Source organism: Melanostigma gelatinosum (genome assembly GCF_949748355.1).
Source record: "Melanostigma gelatinosum genome assembly, chromosome: 10".
Taxonomy (NCBI): Eukaryota; Metazoa; Chordata; class Actinopteri; order Perciformes; family Zoarcidae; genus Melanostigma; species Melanostigma gelatinosum.
In genome coordinates, this window is record NC_136643.1 from 15,108,114 (window position 1) to 15,129,924 (window position 21,811).

At 40.7% G+C, this 21,811-nt stretch overlaps 2 protein-coding genes across 3 annotated transcripts in view; both read left to right on the forward strand.

Moving 5' to 3' along the window:
- The window catches only part of hs6st3b (heparan sulfate 6-O-sulfotransferase 3b), a gene marked incomplete at both ends in the record, with an annotated part of 50,002 nt that extends 48,744 nt beyond the window's left edge, over nt 1–1,258 (forward strand). The window contains one exon of the mRNA XM_079276487.1: nt 505–1,258. Within this exon, the coding sequence (XP_079132613.1) occupies nt 505–1,258 (754 nt within the window). The remainder of the gene's footprint in view (nt 1–504) is intronic.
- A 7,442-nt stretch (nt 1,259–8,700) lies between these two features.
- LOC306783656 (muscleblind-like protein 2a) lies at nt 8,701–21,552 on the forward strand. 2 transcript variants are annotated; one of them, XM_079277386.1, is made up of 10 exons: nt 8,701–8,922; nt 12,027–12,662; nt 14,382–14,546; nt 14,634–14,861; nt 14,980–15,234; nt 16,449–16,502; nt 16,876–17,023; nt 17,255–17,290; nt 17,963–18,063; nt 18,480–21,552. In XM_079277386.1, exons 2-10 carry the CDS (start codon nt 12,489–12,491, stop codon nt 18,492–18,494), a joined length of 1,176 nt encoding a protein of 391 aa, XP_079133512.1. In that variant the 5' UTR covers nt 8,701–8,922; nt 12,027–12,488; the 3' UTR covers nt 18,495–21,552. The 2 variants fall into 2 exon arrangements, with proteins under 2 accessions (XP_079133512.1, XP_079133513.1); XM_079277387.1 differs by lacking the exon at nt 16,449–16,502.
- Nucleotides 21,553–21,811: the final 259 nt, after the last annotated feature.

Here is a 21,811-nt window from a genome sequence, read left to right on the forward strand (position 1 = left end):
AAGCACTTTGTGATTTTTGGTTGTGAAAAGCGCTCAACCAAACATTTTACTTTCTTTTACTTAACAATGTTACTCTCTTTGAATGTCCCTTTGTTGACACTGCCAAAAACATATCAATCTATTTCAATGTATTCTATATCTATTACGCGTCCTCATTCAGTGACTGTCCTTTTGAAATGATTGAGGACACACTTTGTTTAAAAAAAGACATGACCACCAAAATGCTGAAAGTGTTTTCTACTCTGACCGCTGTGATTGGGGGACAAAAGTGCAACAAATTGAAGGCACCTTTGCTGAAACCTCGTTATTTTGAAACAGTGACATGTTTTGGATTTAGTCGGGTCAGTTTGACTCACTTTCTGTGTGTCTATGGATTCCCAATATGTCTTGATTCCCAATTATTCTCCATGTTGACAGGTGGAAGAAATCTGTAGAATGGAAACGCTTCTGGTTCAATTCTGTGACGTGCCCACAGCTCTCTAACTGTGTTTGTTTTGGCTGCAGGAACTTCTACTACATCACCATGCTGCGAGACCCAGTCTCCCGCTACCTGAGCGAGTGGAAACACGTCCAGCGCGGGGCCACGTGGAAGACCGCCCTCCATATGTGCGACGGACGCTCGCCCACCCAGGACGAGCTGCCCACCTGCTACAATGGGGACGACTGGTCCGGTGTTACCCTGATAGACTTCATGAACTGCCCGTCCAACCTCGCCAACAACCGGCAGGTCCGCATGCTGGCTGACCTGAGCCTGGTGGGCTGCTACAACCTGTCCTCTATGAACGAGAGCCAGCGTAACCACATCCTCCTGAGCAGCGCCATGAGCAACCTGAAGAACATGGCTTTCTACGGCCTAACCGAGTTTCAACGCAAGACGCAGTACCTGTTCGAGCGGACGTTCAGCCTGCGCTTCATCGCCGCTTTCACGCAGATCAACAGCACGCGAGCTGCCAACGTGGACCTGAGCGAGCCCGTGCGCCGACGCATCGAGGAGCTCAACTATTTGGACGTGCAGCTGTACGAGTACGCGAAGGACCTGTTCCTCCAGCGTTTCCAGTTCACCCGCCAGAGGGAGCACCAGGAGGTGCGCTTGAAGAGGCGCGAGGAGAGGCGTTGGCTGAGGGAGCAAAAAGAGCAGGGCAGGCCGTGGTCGCCCAAACACAGAGGGGGAGGAAATGGAGGAGGGCTGGAGAAAGGGGGTGAGGGGGACTTCCCCGCCACCACTGAGGACTACACAAGCCAAGTGGCCCGTTGGTGAGGCTCTGGTCTTCAGAGAGAGGAGCAAGAGAGAGATCCCTCACAGACTTGATTCAAACCTTTGACTCTCTCTCTCTGGCACATCCCTCGTCTCTCTCTTTCTGCCTCACCATTAATCTGTCTCCTGCATCCGTCCGTCTCTCAGCTTCAGTGTGATCCGAGTGCTCTGCTGTTTCTTTGTGAAAACTGCCAAGTCTGCGAGTCTCACAGCAGCTCTGCCTTGGAGTGCCCTTTGGTGTCTTAAATCTTTAAATGCTGTTTATACATTTTTTTCTTCGTCATTTAATTTTGGCCTTGGTTATTTCTCGTTGGCGGAATAAGACAGCAAACTGAGGTGAAAGAAGACGAAAAAATCAAAAGACTGCATTGCTTTTAATTTTGACATTCAAAGCAGAAGCGATGAACGTCATTGAAGCCTTTTGTTGCAACTGGTAGAGAACCATTTGAATGATGTAGTTGTCGAGGAACTGGTGGTTGCATGTCACACGTTAACATTATAGTGCAATTTGGGAGAGCGATTTCCGAAAGCTGCACTGTACCGAAAGCCAAAGTCAATGAGACAAATTGAATTCAATGAGAATGAAACCCTCTCTGCAGACCATGCTGTACGCATGCATGTTTTAAACCAAATTACAGACGACTATTTGATGGTGTGACGGTTACAGTCCAGTATATATTAATTTCTGAAATGCAATACTTTGCAGACTTTCAACATGTCTCCCAAAGATAACATGTACACACAAAAAGCCAATCGCACGGCCACAAAGAGTGCATCGTGCTGTGCAAAATATATAACTTTTCTTTCTTTTCTTTACATGGAAAAAAGGGCGACAAGTTCTCTGTGATGAGAAAAGCATATTTTGTGAGCAATTCATTTTTGAAGTAGTGGGTTGCGGAGGTAAAAAAGGTTGGTAAATAGTACAGGTGATGAAATGCGTCAGTGTGGCCTGACTGTGGATGAGATGATCAGCATTCAGCTCCCACGCCCCTCCCCGTCACACTGGCTGCTTTTACATGTTGGTAGAGCTGACGGCAACTGCACTGTGGGCAGCGAGAGCGCTTTAATGCCAGCAGAGCACCAGCCAACAAAACACCAGCCTCAAAGCAGGTAGAAAAAAACATGTCTGTCATTTATTTTTGGCCCGGTAGTTTCCAGTCCTTCACATCCAATCAGCGTGGCGACACGTGAAGATGAAAGAGGGCTTGTTTTTCATCTGCTTAAATAGGCTTCAGTGATGCTTTTCATGCCTCTTGTCTCTCATTCACTCAAAATCCCTGCTGATCAAATTAAATGTTTACTAAATGTCAACACTGAAGTGGTACTGCTGCTACTATTCTAACAGTCATTTCTCATTTCTTCTGTGATTGCAGTTACTTCTAAAATACCTCAGAGGGCACAGTTTGTTATTTCATCTCAAAGAATCGCCCGTGTGTCGTCTTGTTTGAATGATTCATCGAGCTGGTGCGGTGAATGTGTTGAATGAATGCAGGTTTAAGCTGTCAAGAGTTGTATTGGTGCACTTGTCAGTACGGATGCACTTAGTCTGAGTTCAGTGAGTGTGTGGATGGCTGGATGAGAACAAGGACTAGGTGTATAGCACATTGATACAACTTCAAGTGTTTCAAGAGGAGCTACAGCTTTGAATATTGAATCGTTTTTGTGTAGAATGTATAACTGAATTCATCAAGTTTGTGCTGTAGCAGTGAAAAGGACAAATCATTTTAAAGATGTCATGGCAAATTATAAAGGGTCATTTTGGATTATTTTTGTCTCCATTTGATTCTACTTTATACCTTCCAAAGGCCCTTTAAACTCCACTGCATTCATTTCACAGCTATAGTTGCCAGTTACATTGCAAATACATGCAACATGACTAATGTTGATCATTAACAATAATCCACTTGTATAAAATAAATTGTATATATTCTGCTTAATGCTAAATTATGCCAGATAACATTAAATATGTATGACTAAATACCAAAATATTTTTTGGTGGAATAAATCACCAAAAACTCTAATCTGCTCCAGCCGCGCTGTTTGGGTCTTGCTTTTATCGGATTCCAGTAACTTCAAATACTAATACATCATTGAATAAACGCACCGTGCAAGTAATTCAATTCGTCAATTACATTCAGAATCCTAAGTGAAATGAATTGAGTGTCGGACCCCATTGCTCATAGTAATAAGGTGATTAATAATATGTTTCAGGGACCTTTTAGTAAACGTGAATGCAGGATAATTACTTTTGTGTTTTTACACAGGCCTTTTTCAGTAAAGGCATTTCGACCTGTCATAGAAGGAAAGCACATGTGTAAATAACCAAATGAATGATGATTTATAGAAATGAAATGGTATTATCACTTGATTTTTATAGCTATTACACCAGAAGGATTTCTTTTGAAAATGATAATTGCCAAAAGGACGTTTATTCTGGAAATTTCTTTTAATAACCCAACATGCAGCACTGCTGTGTGACAAGCTGTAGGAATTGCAATGTTCCCCGGTGACAGATGGCACGAGCACCGCATGAGCAGTAGAGGTGCTGTGCAGCTATTAATGAAACACTTGTTGTAAATGTGCTATATACCCAAGAATGATTATATATACACATATATATATATATTATGTGTGTGTGTGTGTGTGTGTCTGGCTGGCTGCAAAGACCCTGAGGTGTGTCTATTTGTGTCTATTATCATGTGTCCGTGTGTTGTCATCATAAACACATGTGTTGCGCTGCCTTAAAGCGTCCTGTGAGGTACAGTACACAGACTGATCCCTCACAGCGATTCATCCGGAGAGGCAGAGCAACGAAAGGAAGCAAAATTGTTTAAAAAATGAAAGCGTTTAGGTGTAATAAAGCTACTGTGACACCACAGAGATCCAGAAATAACTCTAATTAGCACATTTCCCCTCCCCTCCCCTCCCACCTGCAATTAACGGTTGGCTTGGAAATGGCAACTGCTGAGTGATTCTTGTGTCAGACGGTTCATTTCATAGAGAAATGTGTAATTCATGTCTCTAGATTTTTACATTTGGAAAGAGAGTGGACTCTGCTCAACGCGCTGTTGTAAAAATATGTGTTGGGAAGTAGGACGTATGTGGGGAAGCAGCGCGAGCTAAGAAAAGTCCCCTCAGTTTAACTTTGCAGTCAATGGGCCAGATGGATGGCACTCCTGTCACTTTGAGGCTCACAGCGCACACTGTTGAGGTCTGTTCGCTCAGAGAGTTGCATTGTTTCAAAGACCGCACATTTTTCTACATTTTCGATGAAAGAAAAACATGTATGAAAAGTGCAAAAGAGTAAGGATGTTGAAGAGTCATTTTAGAGTTTAACACCTGAACCCCAGTCTGCATGCCACGTCCCACGATCTGTCCATTCATTTGAATGAGGTAAGAATTCACAAAAATACTTATTTTTTTCAAACCAAAAACATGTACTTGCGATAATGTCCTCAATGAGCTGAACATTTTGAACAGAGAAAATGAAGTTCCTACATTGAATGGTGTTGATGTAGTTCGGTGCCAAAAAGAGAGGAAGACCAATTCAATTAATTGACTGTGCATCCATTGCCTTAGCATAATCAACTACATATGTAGATAGACATTTTCAGGCTTGTTTCTGTAACGTCTTAATATTTGTTTTCACCAAATGATGTCCAAAAAGACTTTCCCCCAATTTTCAAATTGTAAAAGTGAAAACTCTCATACTATGGTGTAAATAAAGTGATGGGGGGGGGGGGGGGGGGGGGGGGCGTCTGACATTCCCAGAAAAAGTGTGACATGCCTCTTTGTTAGGAGCATTTTAATGAACTTGTACTGCCACTTCATATCTCTGAGAGTCAGATTTCTCTGTATTTATTTGTTTCTTTATATAATTTCAATCGTTGCTCAATAAAAATACCAGTACTACCAACACCTCAGTTGGAATGGAAGAGAGCTTTTTCTTAGTGTAAGAATTTCTATGTACATGTTTAAAGTCTTGTGATGAAATGAAACAGTCTAAAATCCTTTTGGCGTGTAATATTTAATCTGCCATTTTTTTCAGAACTGAAAAAAAAACGAGTGACTTCTGCTTAAGATATCTGAAATAAATGCATCGAATGGCCATGACATTGTAGTGTGTGTCGGTTTTATATTCTCAAGCTCGATATCTACCACCGATGAATATATGTTTGTGGGTGTTTTGCAAGGTCTGTCTTCCAAAAGAGAAAGAAACCCAAGAAAGCAACTTTAAGGTCCTAGTAGGGCGTGAGATATTTACAGTTCAACTATGTTTTAGCCCATATGTGATGTTGCATAGATATTTATTCCTTTATTATGTTGACTGTAATTTACTGTAATAGTGTCAGTCAACAAATATGGAACGTTGTCTTCTGATGTAGACAGAACCACCTGCAAGACTCCTTTGCTGACATCTTTGGCAAAAGATCAAGAAGGGGTTACACAGAACAAATGTTCAGACTCACAAATAGCCGGCGCCGCACAATTACTGAGTGCATATTCATCTGATCATCTCTTCCGATGTGAAGGAATAACAAGGTAAGCAGGTGTCTGGTGCTGTTATCAGGCCTAATTAAAGATGAGCACATCCAGTGCTTCCCTCACCGGCGTTATATTTTCTCTTATTTAAATTGATTTCAACTCAAATAAGCAGGAGCAGCATTACTTATGGGCCAGATGACAATTGAAGAATATATCTGCAGATACAGTGATAACATCACAGATTTACTGTAGCGATTTACTGATAACTGGCTCCCGGAAAAGCAGCGTGAAATGTAATAAATGTATTATTTTATTGTTATTAGATCACTGATTTTGTTAGGAAGTTTAGGATTAGGATCTGATTGGGAAGTGCAAGAATATTGCCAGAAAAATACATTCCCATTCACCATTAAAGCAAAGTGACATATCGAGTTAAACTTGGTGTTTTCCAAAGCACACTTCACATTATCACTCTGTATACTGACATACAGAGACTGCTTCCCTCCAGGTTGTACTGTATGGCTGACTCAGCGTTTCAGCTAGTGGCTGCAGCAAATCATTTCCACCCAGATGGTATGACTGTATTATTTGTTGCGATAAATGCGATACCTGATACTGATGTGAAAACATTTAGAATGAACATCCTTATGAACAGCGATTACATTTAACACTTTATTCAGAGGGGGGAACAAAACAAGAACTGTGCTTTGTTTTGTTCAATAACAATCAAAATAAAACAGCTCACAAAGAACCAAGATCAGATCTACTGTAAAATGATCTTAGAATTACAATAATGTTATAGAAAAAAAAGACCAACTTTGCCTTTGTTTAAAGTTCATATTCACATGAATTGGGTTGATCTGGACCAGGCTGAGCTTGTAGATATTGTCAGATCAGAGAACAGTACAAGCACGAGTCTGACTATTGATATCGATCCTCATTTTAACATGCAGGTCATTTATTTACCCACAATGCACAACCTCAGTCAGCAGAGGATGGGCTACAGCTTGCATCACAAAACTAACACCTCACTGTTGGGTTTCTGGACCAGCGACCCCCCTGTTGAGTCTCTAGGTTTGTCAATTTGTGAAAATATATTTTAGAGAAGACTGACATCTACAGGCCGTATAACTGAATCGCTGCTCATCTTGTGTCCCCTGATTATTCTACTGGCTGTTAATTCCTATAAACACTCAAGAAACCCCCAGTTTTCCTTGTGACATTTTTTTTCCCATCAATAATAAATGGAAGAAGAAATGTCTCTTATCCTCAAACACAACCATCAGTTCAGCTTTTCTTCCTTTACAGTTTTTACCACGAGATGGGAATGTTGCTCCTCACAATTAAATGAGCTGCAAGTGTACAATGCGACCAAATGCTTTACATTGTGTGTGTCTGTAGTGTCGTGACAATAAGTACATCAAAAGTACATGAAGTATTTTCCCCATCTTTTCAGGTATTGACTTCTCAAGTAAGTACCATTTTAAGTTCAGCAGGTTGACTGAGTGATGAACAGCAGTTTATGTTGAAGGTATATGCTTGTTTACCCACAATGCACAGCTACATTTTGTAGTGCACTCAGAATGTGATGTACAGTGATGTACTCATTGCGTGTAAATAACAGGAAATGTGAACAACAAACAGGGTATAGCGGTAAAATAAATGAAAGCAGGGATTGCTGCATTCTCTTTGTAATTATATCTGAGTCATCTGAGTGACAGTGATGTTTTCCTCAAAGGGAGCAATATGGTGACATTTCCCTGTGGAACTTGATGCCACATCTCCAGTTTCCTGAGGGGATTTGTCAGTCTGACAGGTCAGATTAATGATAATAAGCTCATCTGCTGCTTCAAGAAGCCAGGAGAAAAATAAAAATAAAGCAATCAATCAATTAGTCACAACTGGTGTGATCGTATGTGTGTTTTGCATGAGCAAAATAAATATGGGTAAAATGTTACATTCGCCACACACAAAGGTCATTTTTGAAGTAAAAAATGAATATGCTAAATGACATTGATTAATTAAAAGACTGCTATTGCCAATTATGTGGAGCATGACCGTCACTGTCACACTGTAAAATGACAGGCTGCTGATCTTTTTCTGTTCAGACGAATGGTTCACACTCACATATAGTACCAGTGTAAATCTACTGAAAACAAGGGGGTGCTCTCCATACTTTCGGCCTATTGTATAAAGAAAAAATAGCCATAAGGGGCGCACGCTTTGTAAAGTCTAGCACTAAACAGATAAGACAGAATGTGGCGCTGACATAGATTATTATTGGAGGAATCTGTTATTAGAGGTAGTAGAGAATTCTCTCACGCGCCCTGACTGATCTTATCTGTGTTAGCATCCATCTTATTTGACCTTGAGCAGACCAATAAAGCTGGGCTTCTTACACGGATTATACAAGTCACAGGTTTTTCAGTACAACTCTTATAACAAGCCTTTCATTGTCATTATTTCTCATACAAATCATTTCTATACACAACTCTTCAGGATGGGCTACTTCATCAGTGATTAATACAAATTATAGGGAACAATATTTACACCACACTATTATCAAATTCATATTAATATACTTATTTTTTAGATAATTGTATTAAAGCGTGTTTTCTCACAAAAACAGCACAAAAACTCAAGTTTTTTTTGTGCTGTTCCCTTGGTAACAAGCAAACCCTTGCCCTTTCAGTCGACTGGCATTCGTGTGGATCGTACCACTTTCCTGTCGTAGGGGGGGATGATAGGGGATACTAAGTTATAGAATGGTCTACTTTCGCCAAAAGATGACTACGTTAAACTTAACCCAATACATTTAGATTTTAGTGTTACATTTTGTTTGATGTCTTGTATTTTAAACGGTGTATATTTAATTGTCGATAACCTATATGCCTCTCAGCTCACCCCCGGGAAGCACCGTCATCATATTAGACTGACGAACGTACAGTAAGCTGTCAAAAGCTTGTTGCTTAGCTTAAATCTGTGCAGTGCTACAGTAAAGTAAAGAAGAAACGAGGTCGAAATAACAAGCTGCGATTCTATGAACAGAGCAACACGTTAATTGGGTGGTTGAACAGACATTCCGGGAGCAGTTGACATCTTGTTTTCGTTAATGTTGACTGTCCGAGCTGGTGCGTGATTGCTGTTTCCTTCTGGGAAAGCGGTTCATCCGTGATGATGAGGTAAGCAGGTGCACTCCTCGGCTAACAGTGCGGCTAACGTAAGCTAATAAACGTCAATGCTAATGTTAACGTTCGTTATACCATTTAGCCCCGTGACAGCGGTGTCTTTAGCTTGCTAGCTGGCTAAGTGTTTGTGATGAGCTAGCTAAAGTAGCCGAGGATGAGAATGCATATCAGAGTTAACATGCAGTACACGACGTTTGCAGACGATGATGCCAGGTAACGACAGTCATTGGAGTGTTGTATTTTCTGCTGTCTGTTAATTGAGAGACATAACGTTATCTGTACAGTGTATATACAGTAACGTGGTATGGGCGGGCATCCATTGTCAGACAACACAATTTCACGTTTCCTCTTCCAAATCAAATGTGGACAACAACCCCACACAAGCGATTTAAAGTTTCTAAAGGCTTTAAATAGCATTACAATCGCACAAAATGTGTTAACATGTGCATATACCCGCCTCCAAGTGGATTGAATATGGCAGCATGTGTCAGACATACACAGAGATAACGTTACACATTAGAAGTTGCCTCATGTTCAAAAATTTAAGAAAAATCACCAAGAAAAATACAATTTATACAACACGAGGTTAATCTCTACTAAATTTAGTGAAACCACTTTAGCTTGTCATCTTGGATTTGTCATTCTGGATTTCACAAGTGAAAGAATTATGTATGCATCTTTCCAAAATCTAGGTGTATGATCTTGGATCAACACCGTGTTATTAAGGGAGGTTTGCAGAATTTTTGTGCATGAAGATGCTACACAAAAGTGTGATATTAAATACAGTATTATTACCATATTTTGTATGTGGGTAAGTTATATTGCATGAGAAATGGCATTTAATATGTGTTATATTGCATACTTTAGAAGTGAAATGATGGTACAACAGTAAATATAATGATGGAGAACTTTCTTCAGTAAAATAACCCATAAATAAACGTGGACATACTCTGATTTCAATATTGAAATCGAGTTGAAAACTTGTCTTATTCGGGAGTGGTACAAAATGTAACAGAAACATACTGAGACAGTTTTGTGGAGCTATGATTGACTGGCAAGTAATGCAAAATGGAGCTTATGACATAGGCGTATATTACATACATATTATTAATTTACTTGCAGGGCACTGTGTAAAGGGCATACAGTACATTGATTTGCTACGTGCTCTGTACATCTCTGTACATCTGTCTCATTTAGGCAAAAGGTTTGTATAGTGTAGGTACATCATTTATTGCGCCGATACTATAATTGTTGAACTCGCTCTCTTCCTAACTCATTACATTTGATTCAATAAAGGGTCAACTGCCAGCAGTGCCTTGCTCCAAGCTGTGAACAAACAGTGCATCGGCTCCTGGTTTTCTATTGGCCGAATTCTGACTGGGAGGATCTTCCCGGAGGGTTGGCACCCAGACAGGAAGGGGGGGGTGGCTGGAAATGTTTCAGCCAGAGTTGGACAGGCAAATTTTTACTGTTGTGAAGAGGAAATCTTTGGTCACTGAATCTGTGGAACAGAGAGGGGGTTGAAAGCTGTTATTACGGTCACTATACAAACAAGTTAGCTGCTCAAAAGTTTGATACCTAACCTAAATCCTCGGTCCGGGAAAGAAGTACTTTAGTGCTCCATGAAGTGAGGGAGGTAGGTTTTCTTGCTCTGTTTCCTGACTTGCGCCCAAAGGAATTTGCTGCAGTATGCTGTGGGATAGCATGCAGTAAAGCTGAGCGGCTGCTATAGCAGACGATCCGGGTCAACGACAGCAGGTTTTTATTTTGAATATGTGCCTTTGGATTCTTTGTACATGTGTGTAGACCGTGATACTTGCTCCGAGTGGAGAAACCTCTCAACTCTTTTAAGTATTTATTCTGCTCACGAATGAACCACCTTATTTTGCCTGCTCAGCAACTTCCTGTGTGCTTTACCAGCCAGTGTGCTGGTCCGACTGTCCCGTTCTGGTGTGTGTTCAAGCTTTATCTTGCGTGTCCTATTCTCTCTGTGCTTTGGTGGGCAAAGAGTCAGCATATCTGATGCTAGCAATTTAGCTCCATGCACTCGTGTCTTCCTACAGTAATAGCAAACAGGGAGTGACACTGAAAAAAGGTTAAAGTGAGCAGAGAGAAAGACCTGAATCTATATGTGTAACATTCATGTTATGGCCCTGTGGATTGGCGCTTTGAACATGTTTACATTCTGTGCTGTTATTGATTTATTGATTACCATGACACCAGCTAGCTACACATCCCTGATCAGCACAAGAACTGTGGCATTGTGTTTCTAATATGGTTACCATTGTTGATTGTTATTGAAGAGGCCTGGCTGGAGCTACCATTAGCAACATTAGGCTGGAGAACGTCCCGATGTTCACCGTGAGATGTTTGTGCAGACAAAAACGAAACAAAAACCAGACCAGAGAAGAAGTGTCCAAGTTACCGAGAAGGAAACAGCCTTTTGAAGTTGTTGGGCAGACTTTTGATGCGGTGCTATCGTCAGTCTGTATGCAGCCATAGCTTCCACGATGCTGACTGCTCCTCAGTTTGGTAGTTTGTTCAACACATTTTAAGACTGCCCGCTGTCTTCTCAAAGCGTATTCCGCTCGTATCGTTTTGTTACTCCCAGTTCGCCGTCGGTGTTTGACTTGTCAGGTCTTGTCCATTCGGAGCTGCAACTCGCAATTATTTTCTTGAGTAATTGTTTATTCCACAAAATGTCCATCACTATATCCCAAACTCCAAGAGGACCAACAAGACTCTGTTAACGGTGATAAAACAGAGCCAAAAGCAGCACATGCTCCCATCTGAGGAGCCGGAACCAGAGAATGACTTCTGTTTAGGAAATTACTTCAACTATTTGGCTCTTGGGAGTCTGACATAGCTAAATATAACTTGACTAATTACAAAAAGACCACATTTGTTATTGCGTGACCTAATCTGCTTTTTGCTGTGCACTGCTGAAGAAGTCTCTCGTGAATAGGAGAAAGCCCATGAGATGTTATCAGTGTTTACGGTAGCTCTAAACGCGCCAACGTGTAGACTATTTGCACCATAATTGTAATTTATTTGTTTGGATACAAATTCTGTAACATACACGCTTTTTTGTCTTTCAGATCACCAACAAAAAGTGCCTTCGAGAACACATCCTGGACTTGAAGTTGGTCCGTCTGCATTGATTGACTCCAGCACCACTCTGAGCAACAACAAGCCCCTAAAAACACTGAAATAGAGCCACAGATACTAATGACCTGAGAATGTATGACTAAAGTGACACGTACTCATTAAATCCCCCCTCACTTATCTGATATTTATGGCCACCATCATTTGTGGAGTATACTCTTGAATGTTTCAAGAGAAGAAACAACACGTCTCCGGTGTTTCCTGTTTCCTTTTGATGGGCGATCTGTCAGTGATTGGCCAGCCATCTGATCATTGTGCTCCAGCTGATGGAGGACTCGCCAGCTTGTTTTAAAACAGGACTCTGCACATAAAGTCAACCCTACAGCTTTTTTTGGTGTATGAGGCCCAATAGATTCACTTAAAAGATTTTTAATTTATGATTATAACCTTCGGTCATGGCGTTGAACCTTTCTTCAGTACGAGATACAAAATGGCTAACTCTGGAAGTGTGTCGACAGTTCCAGCGAGGAAACTGTACACGCAGTGATGAGGAATGCAAATTTGCTCATCCACCGAAGAGCTGCCAAGTTGACAATGGGAGAGTTGTTGCCTGCTTTGACTCACTGAAGGTAAGAAATACTGCACAGCCTCTATATACATGACTGTATACTTTGCAAATGTCTTATCTTATACCCAATGAAAGCTGTTACCTGTTGTCCCTGGGTGAATGCTTTCTCTATTGTATTATTGCAAATCAAAACTTCATTTTTTGGGATTAATCAAAGTGCTCTTTGGGTGCAGGTTCCATCTAGAAACCTGTCTGTCTACAAAACCTACAGTGATAGAAACAGGACATGGGTCAGGGTGTTTGTTTCATCATATTCAAAGAGACACTTTTCCCCAAAAAAAAACTAGAGTAAGATACCAGTCAGATGTTGGACTACAGACAGTTTATTCTCCTGTTTGCTCGGTTGCCTTCAATGAGACCAAGGCGCCTTAATCCAGCCTCACACATTCACTATCATCACACAATGCAGCTTTGCTCCCAGGATTATACTCCTGTTGAGTCATCGTCTTATCTCCTCACTGGAGGCACTTTATACACAGCCTGTCTGGCCTTCTCTGTGCTCCATTGGTCGGGCCTGAACCGAAGGTTTTACCACAAATGAGCTACTTTATGCCATCTAAAAACAACATTTATTGATTTGACCTCAATGTGGCTCTCAAAATGTTTGGATCAAAATATTAAGATTAACTTGTGGACTTAATGTTTGTGCACTTTTGCAAATAAACAATAGAACAATTCTACACAATGGAGATGTGGAATCCCTACTGTCTGTTGCGAGGTTGGAAATAAGAAGTCAGCGCACAGTTGTTGCAGTCATGTGATGACGTTACATGAATCTTTATGTCTTTGTGAATAGGCTTTTGTCTGTTCCCAACATTGCTACTGGTATAATGTCAACTGGTGCTAACTTAGTAGCTGTAGCTCACCCTCAGCCTTTACTTATTATGAAATGACACGTAGAACTAGCTGCCCAAGTCGTGCTCACAAACCAATGTTGTTGGCTCTTACTTTTCAGTTTAGGCATTTTATTGCCTCCTAACAGAGTTAACCTTATTATACAGACTGTGCACATGCTTTGCTATTGTAACTAGTAGCGCATGACTTCCGTTGAAGCAGGTGAGAGTCCTGTTGATACACAAGCCTGAGCTGTTTCCAGAGGCGAGCGCTCACGACTCTCAGACTTCTAATGAGCATACCCGTTCATCACGTACTGGAAAAACAAAGAGTCGTCAATGGAGCTCCCTCGTGTAATACTCAAGGCATACTTTCATTTCATGCTAACAAGCAACCGTAAACTAAAAATTTATACAACAATAAAACATTAAGGGGGGGGGGGGGATACTTTCTCTCGCCGCTGCGTTTTCTCAGCTATATCCAGACTAATGAAACAATGTGGACAGTTCAACCTACATGGATATCCACTGAAAGTAATTTGTATAAATCTCTCGGGAGAAATGCAAATTATATGAAATTAGTTAACTAGATTTGAATATAAGGGGCAGGGGGAGGCTAACCTCTCATTAGGCTAATGCAGATGCTTGATTGACGGGAATGATATTGGTAGGCTAATTTTAAAGTCTAAAATGGGATAGTAACACTTGAGCTTAATAACCAGACTGTTGAAATATAATGCAAATCACTAATGCATTCCCATTGGACCATCATGCTCCTTACAGCCCTGTCTGAACATCTGTAATAGTTCATGATAGGAAACAACACAATTATTTAGAGGAATGCTACGAAGTGTTCTTCATGCCTTTTCTATTCTCCCTGAATACAGGGCCGGTGCTCAAGAGAAAACTGCAAGTATCTTCACCCACCTTCACACTTAAAAACCCAGTTGGAGATAAACGGGCGCAACAACCTCATCCAGCAAAAGACAGCGGCAGCCGTGCTCGCCCAACAGATGCAGCTCATGATGCCGGGACCCAGCCTGCAGTCCGTGGTAAGGTCCTCACAGTCTTTAGGGAGGAACGTCTCCCTGTGTTATGGTGCTCGTCTCCCTTGTAATATGTCACGTTTTCCCTCATAGCCGACATTTCATGTTGCACAGGGACTGGGTACAAACACTGGTCTTGGCTATGGTTCATACATGACGCCTATGAGCCACGGAATGAGCCTCATCCCAACAGACAACCTCTCCAGCAGCCAAGTTCTGCTTTCTGGGAGCCCTACTGTCACAGTCCAGAGCTGCTCCTCCTCCTCCTCCTCTTCTTCTTCTTCTCCCTCACAGAAGCTGAATCGTACAGACAAACTAGAGGTAGTCATGCACCACAAGGCAAAAAACAAACAATCATCATTCTGTGGGTTGACATAATCTGGCTACATGCCGAAATGCGGCATTCACGCTCGCCGCTTGTTCTAATCGCTCCTCTCAGGTGTGCCGCGAGTTTCAGCGTGGAACCTGTGCAAGAGGGGAGACGGATTGCCGCTTCGCTCACCCCAGCGACAGCCCGATGATCGACACCACCGATAACACCGTCACCGTTTGCATGGACTACATCAAGAGCCGCTGCTCCAGGGAGAAGTGCAAGTATTTCCACCCGCCTGCGCACTTGCAGGCCAAGATCAAATCCTGTCAACAGCAAGGCAATCACGCAGCCGTGGCAGCCCAGGCCGCAGCTGCAGGCATGGTAAGACTGAGCCTTATTCACTTTGCACACAAAAAACACACCTGATTTTTGCCAATAATAATGGAGGTTTTTGGTGTAATTGTGTTTGCCATGACATCACTGAATGTGGAGCACTACTATTATTTCTAATGTAGGTAATGTAGTGGCAGAGTGAGCCCTTAACGTTCACCTGATGTGTAGTCATAAATGGGAACTCGTGGTTGTCAAGTTATTGTCGTGAAAGGCCTGTCAATCAAATTCGGAGCATTACATATTTTTTTACATTGCAGTTAACTGAGACACGGCTTATTAAACAGTGAACAATGTGCTATAAAATTATGAATCATCGTAATGGCACAAAAGTCATCGGTTCTATATTATCGACCAACTCGACAGTTTCCCCTTCGTTTGGTTTCAGTTTTATCTTAAAATACAAAAGGATAATTCATGTTCAGGTCTCTCCCCGGCCATGTGGCTTCAGTAAAATGTGCTTCCCTGCCCTCCATAGACCATCTACGTCACATTCCAGTAGCATCATCTTTTATGGTTACTTACGTTTACACTATGTTGTTGTTGCATGAAATTTAGATGGCATTTTAAACTCACAGAGGCAATTATATAGTACAGCACAAGTGGAGGAGGCGACACAAACCTTAGTGTGACAAATGGAGCTCCGCATTCCGTGTGTTATGACATCGCTTTGTTGCCTTTGGCTATTACTCATAAAACCAAATCATTTCTCATTTAACAATCCAAACGTTCAGTGCTTGTTGTGCATTACATCGTTATCCCTTTCCTGAAAATATTGTAAAATCTGTGTATGTATTCAGAAGTATATAGTGTGTATATCGCAGTGATTGCATCATGTAAGTGGTAGTGTTTTGATTACGATTAAACTCAATCATACTATATACAGTATAAGAAGTATACAAGACGGTGCCCTGTTATTGTGAATGTGTGTTACCGAAGCTATTGAGTAACTGTACATGTTGAGCTACTAATGAAGGAGTCTGTAGTTAGTGTGTTCCTTTGAATTGGTTATTTTGGTTACTGTGCATGAATATTGTGTTTTATGTTGTAAACTACATTCAGATTATTTTGTTTTTGTTTTCCCCTTCTCACCTATCCACAATGCTGTCCCCCATGACGCACCTCTGCTTGCTGTTACCTGTATGTTAAACGCTTGAATCCCATTGGCCCACTGCCATCATGTGCTCGCTGCCTGCTATTAAAAGACTCAGTCGACTGCCAAAGCAATGAAGCGATCCCTCGAGGCAACTGTAGACCTGGTATTTTCACCTTTTGCTTTGGTTGTAGCATTTAATTGTACTGTAATAATTTTCATTTTTGTCATTGTGATTTTAAAGCTTCTTCAAGTTTCATATAGTCTTTGTGTACACAGTCATCATCAGTAGCTTTAACTGCTTAATTTGATAGATTGTTTAAAATCTTTTTGGTTATTCCATTCATATTTGTATCCTAAAACATGCCTGATTTTTCCGCAATGTGATAACAATCATCTTTATTGTGTAGTTGTTTGCCGTTTTTTTTCTCCATATATATATTTTTTATAGATGAACACTAAATATTAAGTCAAATGTAGCTGAAGAGAGGGAAGAGGAAGTGTTGGTGTGTCATGTCTCGTCTCTTGGTTCCTCGCAGGCCTATCCCTACAGCGTACCGCTACCAAAGAGACCAGCGTTTGAGAAGAGCAGCTGGGCCAGCTCTCTGCTCAGCCCCAGCTTTTTGCACTACCAACAGGCTCTGGCCAACTCACAGCTGCAGCAGCAGCCCACGTTTTACCCGACAGGTGAGCTTTTTCCTTTTTATATTCGATGCACTGCTCACAAATATCCTTCACCCTTTCCTTGTGACTCGCCTGAAGAAATAAGATGTGGTGTTTTACTGAATTTAATCTGCATATCTTTTAAATCGGTCACTCTGGGTGTTATATGTGTGCGCTAACCTCACCAAATACGTATTCATGTGGTGTCATTGATATGTGTCGATCACGCTAAATTGTATTCTCTCTTCCACACAGGTTCTCTCTTCTGCATGGGTCCCGGTAACAGCATTGGTAGGTCCTCTCCTTATTTATCAAATATATAAGTATGTCTCATTATTATCAATGTAGAATATATGTGAAGCTTTCATAGTCATCTGGAATGTTTGTTGTTGCAGTATAGGAAAGCAGGAACGGCATTAAAACCACTTTTAATATCATCAGAGAGAATTCGTTTTTTTTCTGCAAATATTTTTGTTTTTGTTTTATAATAAATTCTTCTGGTATATTATTTCTTGTAATATCAATAATCCTTTCTCAAACATCCCTTCAGGTAGTCTAACAGTACGACAAAATAATAGCAATATAATAATTTTAGCCATTTGGTGGATTTTGTTGTAGAGATACCTCGCACCATGGATCAGGAAATGATCAGCATCCCTTAGATTCCTCTAAAATGCTTCACATCATTAAAACATGTCTGATGGCTTTGGTGTAGATTCTGACGTCTCTTTATGGACAGATGTTATCTCTTATCAGCTCCCCTCTTACGTTTTCCCCCGCTGTCTCGCTGCGCTGTGCGATCACACCTGCTGGTTTAACCCGACGATGGCTTGCCGCCGCCTCCGCCGCTGCTGATGATGTCATGTTGTATTTGCCTGGCAAGCGAGAGGAAACACATTGCTATGGTTACCATAATGCTCCCCCTCCCTTTTCATTGCTTTCATGGTTCCCTTCCTGAAAAAGTCCCCATGATGTACAGTGCCTCGCCTGCTGCTGTCTCTGCAGCAACTTCTCACGCCACAAGTGTGCCCTACGCAGCCAGCGCGCCAGCACCAGCCAATCAGGTTTGCTCCTTCTTTCCTCTTCTTCTACAGATCCTCGAGCTCCGAATAAAGTGCTTCATCTTTAAATCCGGAGTTCATCAATAGTTTCCTTGCTTGCATTGCTTATCGTTCAGCTTCACCTACCTGTAGACTGCCTCTCACCCCTTCCCCTGATGACAGACAGTCCTCACAGTATTTTCGTCTTCCATCTGAAAATATACTGCATTTATTCTTTATTGCACGTGTTTTGCTTTGCTCCATCTCAGCGCCTGTTTCATTACTTAATATGCGGTTCAGAATGAATTTTTATCAGTTGTATTCCCATCACAATGATGATGCTTGATGAGCACTTTTGTCATGTAACAAAAAACACATGTGGTAAGTGTATTTCCATTGAATGCCACCACTAAGTGGTCTGTATTCTGCTCCTGGAACAGATCATCCTCAAGTAACCACCAGAAACAGAAGCCTGTGCCGTGTCGCTGCCGTTAAAGACGCCAAACAACTGCTCTGTAAATATTCTGTCAACGCCACACACAACCTGCAACTAGCTGCATGCCGATAACGCCACCGATGAAAAACATTGTAGACGTAAATAAATTTACATAGCTCAATTACTAGGATTATACTGTGTTATAAGAGTGTCACAGAAGATCATTTTATGCACGCACCTTTGCACCCGCATTACCATGCATCCTCAGTAACGTGCTTAATATCCGGGTTTCTATTTCCTAAACACGCTCAGAAGTGCATTTAGCCTCTTAATCAGTTTGCATATAAGAGCCTCATTCATAAAAGTTACCTTTTCTGGACAAATCCAACCAGGAAACACATGGAAATTAAACAAAAAGCAGGCAGTATAGACACAGTAGTAACTCCTTAATATGAAGTGATATGGAAACAAACAGATAATAATAATTTTGTAAATATTACAAGAGGAAAAGATGAGCAGGACCGATCTAATCTATAAAGCATACATGTTAAAACCAGGTGAAAAGGAGTCCTATATGAGAGTGTTTAAATTGTACCCTCAAGATATTGAGCAACAACTTATTTTTCCTTTTGTTGAATGTGTAATGTAAACTTGTTTTTATTAATGATTGTTTATCTAGTGCCAGCTTTAATTATTTCAAACTAAATAGCTTCCTTTAGATTGTCGTTAGTCCATCCGTCTCGTTCACCCTGTCAGCCTCAGAGAACAGGATCAGTGCTCCACCTCCTGGTGTGCCTTTGCATTGCATAGACAGTATTTAAATACTGTATCATCCATTTGCTGCAGATACTTTTCCTTTTAAGGCAGTAAAGCAACGATGATTCAAACATTTCGATTTTATCCTCTTTATTATAAAAAAAAAAGACAAACAAGCAAACTGTCCGACTTCAATTCGACAACATTTGCGGCGTACGGACTGGCCTAACATTACCACCGGTCTCACATTTCTCTGTGAAACCGGCTCCTGAAGCGGAACATGTGTTTTTGGGAAGATCCTCCGCAGCCAATCGAAGTTACCCTTAAAACGAAACGGGTGTTAAATTACCACCATTTATATTCAAACTAGAGTTCCTGTAATCGTATAAGGGGAGGAGTAGTGTAACTGTTAGTCTTAATGTTACAATCAGTTGTCAGTACTGTAATATTTGAATGTTATAAGTGCCTGAAGAATTGTGCAGATGAGGATATCCGTGCATATTTAAAAAAGGCTTTGTGTGAAAAAACTCACTTCATTAAATCCACACTTACTTAAGTCACAGTTAAGACAGAAAGCTTTGTCAGCGCATTAGTCGATTTAACTTTCACCGACGCTCACGTTTGTGTGTGTGTGTGTGCTATGTATGAGAGTTAACATCCAGCTTCATTTCATCCATGTTTAAGAAGATAAGTGCTTCCTGCACGGCTAAATACTTTATGTAGTAAAGTAGAATTTAAGGAGGTTAAGTTTGGTGGGTACCACATTATGCAATGGCCCTGCTTTGTTTGAAACTGACAGCAGACAGACTGGGTATTGTGTCTGGTGAGGGGAAAAACAAAAAGATGTAAATCACTCGTATATGTTGCGTTCTCTTCTACACACAGTTTTAGTTCCCTGTTCTGTCTTTTCAACCGTTCTCTTTTTAAAGAAAAAGTTGTGTGAGTACTTTAATCCACCAAGAAAATGTTTAATTTGTTCACTTTTCTTTTTCTTCCCTTCATACATGATTAGTTGGAATATAAGGAGTATACTTGCATATGTTAATAGTTCAACATTAGAAAAGGAACACTTTTAAAAATGTAATCTCTTCCATTTTATGATGAATGTAATTTATTAAAGCGACGTTAGCTCTGCTGGAGGCTCCTCAAAGGGCCTCCATCTGTTGTGTTAGCCTACGATAAGCCGTCTTGTGTCCGGGGATCGAACGTCGGAGCGCGGAGAAGCTCGAGACGTTTCGTCCCTGTCACCGCCTTGTCACCTGAGAGGGACAACAGCCTTTTGTCCGAGCAAGGCCATAGAATTGCTTTTTAATGTACAGAAAAGTAACTTTCATAATAGTGTAATAATAGTTTGTCATCTAATTGTGTTGTTGAGGCGATCTGAAGTTGCAGTGATTAAAAAGACAATGTTTGTAAGGGATTGAGATGATTTTTCCTCCTCACAGAAACACATTAGTTTGTACTGTCGGATAGGTTTAATGCCATGGTGACACACTGTAAGTGATCCAGTGCATGAGAATATATTTTGAAATGTTGAGTTTTGTGTTTTATATGGGCACCACTGCATGTTAACATCTTGCAGCAGACATATAATCCACCCTCGAGAGAGTCTGGTCAGATGATCTGGAGTTTAAGGTTCACAGCAGCTGTTTGAACCTTCATTCTCTTTTCAAAGTTTAGGTTTATTATTAGATCGATGAGATGTTTTCCCTTATTTATTTTACCTGCGAATAAAAGGCATAGAGCCGAATGTTTGTTTCACCTTTTTGGCAAATAAGCTTGAATGTCGTGGATACACCTGCACATGGAAGTTGTTTGAGATTTGGATCAGAGAGATGTGGACAGTATAAGAATGTTTGGTCGGACTGACTTAAGCACTTTCTCAACCGTCAGACTGAAAGGACATGCTTTTTTGTGAACTTTTCCTTATCTTTAATCTACTCCTGAATTTGTATTTGTTTAGTAATTATTAGTTCTATATTGTCTAATAAGTAAAATACATTTAACTGATCCATTTCTGTGACATTATTGCTCCACAAGTTTTGAGTTTGAAGCCAAAATGACAGTTTGTAAAATAAACCCCCCAAAACTATCCTGATAGGACCGGCTACAGTGCTCGTTAGATTACATCACACCGTGAAATATACCGGTCCTGAATATAAACTGTCCCTTCTTCTTCTTCTTCTTTTCTTTTTTTTTAACTTACTTGGGGAAAATTATTTTATTTGTGTATAATTAAACATTTCATGTTGATAGTTCTGCTCCTGTAAATTCCAAATTGTGTAATATCTAATATTGCAAATAAATAAATGTCAATTAAATGCTGTGCTTTGAGCTCCGTTGTTTGATTTTGCACTTATTTATGTCACTAAAACTAAAGCCTGTACGTTGTTGTTTTTTTAAACCTGTTCCATAATTTAGTTTTATAAATTATTTCTTTCAGGTAGTGAGTCTGAGAGTTGTCTTGTAAGAGAGTCTCAGGCAGCTTTGTTTGTACAGCACATTGGGTAATAAGGCAAAGTGCTGTACACGGGCAAAGAAAAGCATTTCAATTATATTCTCAAAATAATAATGAAATTA

Excerpts from the sequence above, each read along its gene's own strand:
- LOC306783656 (XM_079277386.1), top strand. The coding sequence starts at position 12,489 with ATGGCGTTGAACCTTTCTTCAGTACGAGATACAAAATGGCTAACTCTG. Across the intron at positions 14,862-14,979 it reads ATCGTACAGACAAACTAGAG|GTGTGCCGCGAGTTTCAGCG; the intron begins GTAGTCATGCAC and ends CGCTCCTCTCAG. Across the intron at positions 17,291-17,962 it reads GGGTCCCGGTAACAGCATTG|TCCCCATGATGTACAGTGCC; the intron begins GTAGGTCCTCTC and ends TTCCTGAAAAAG.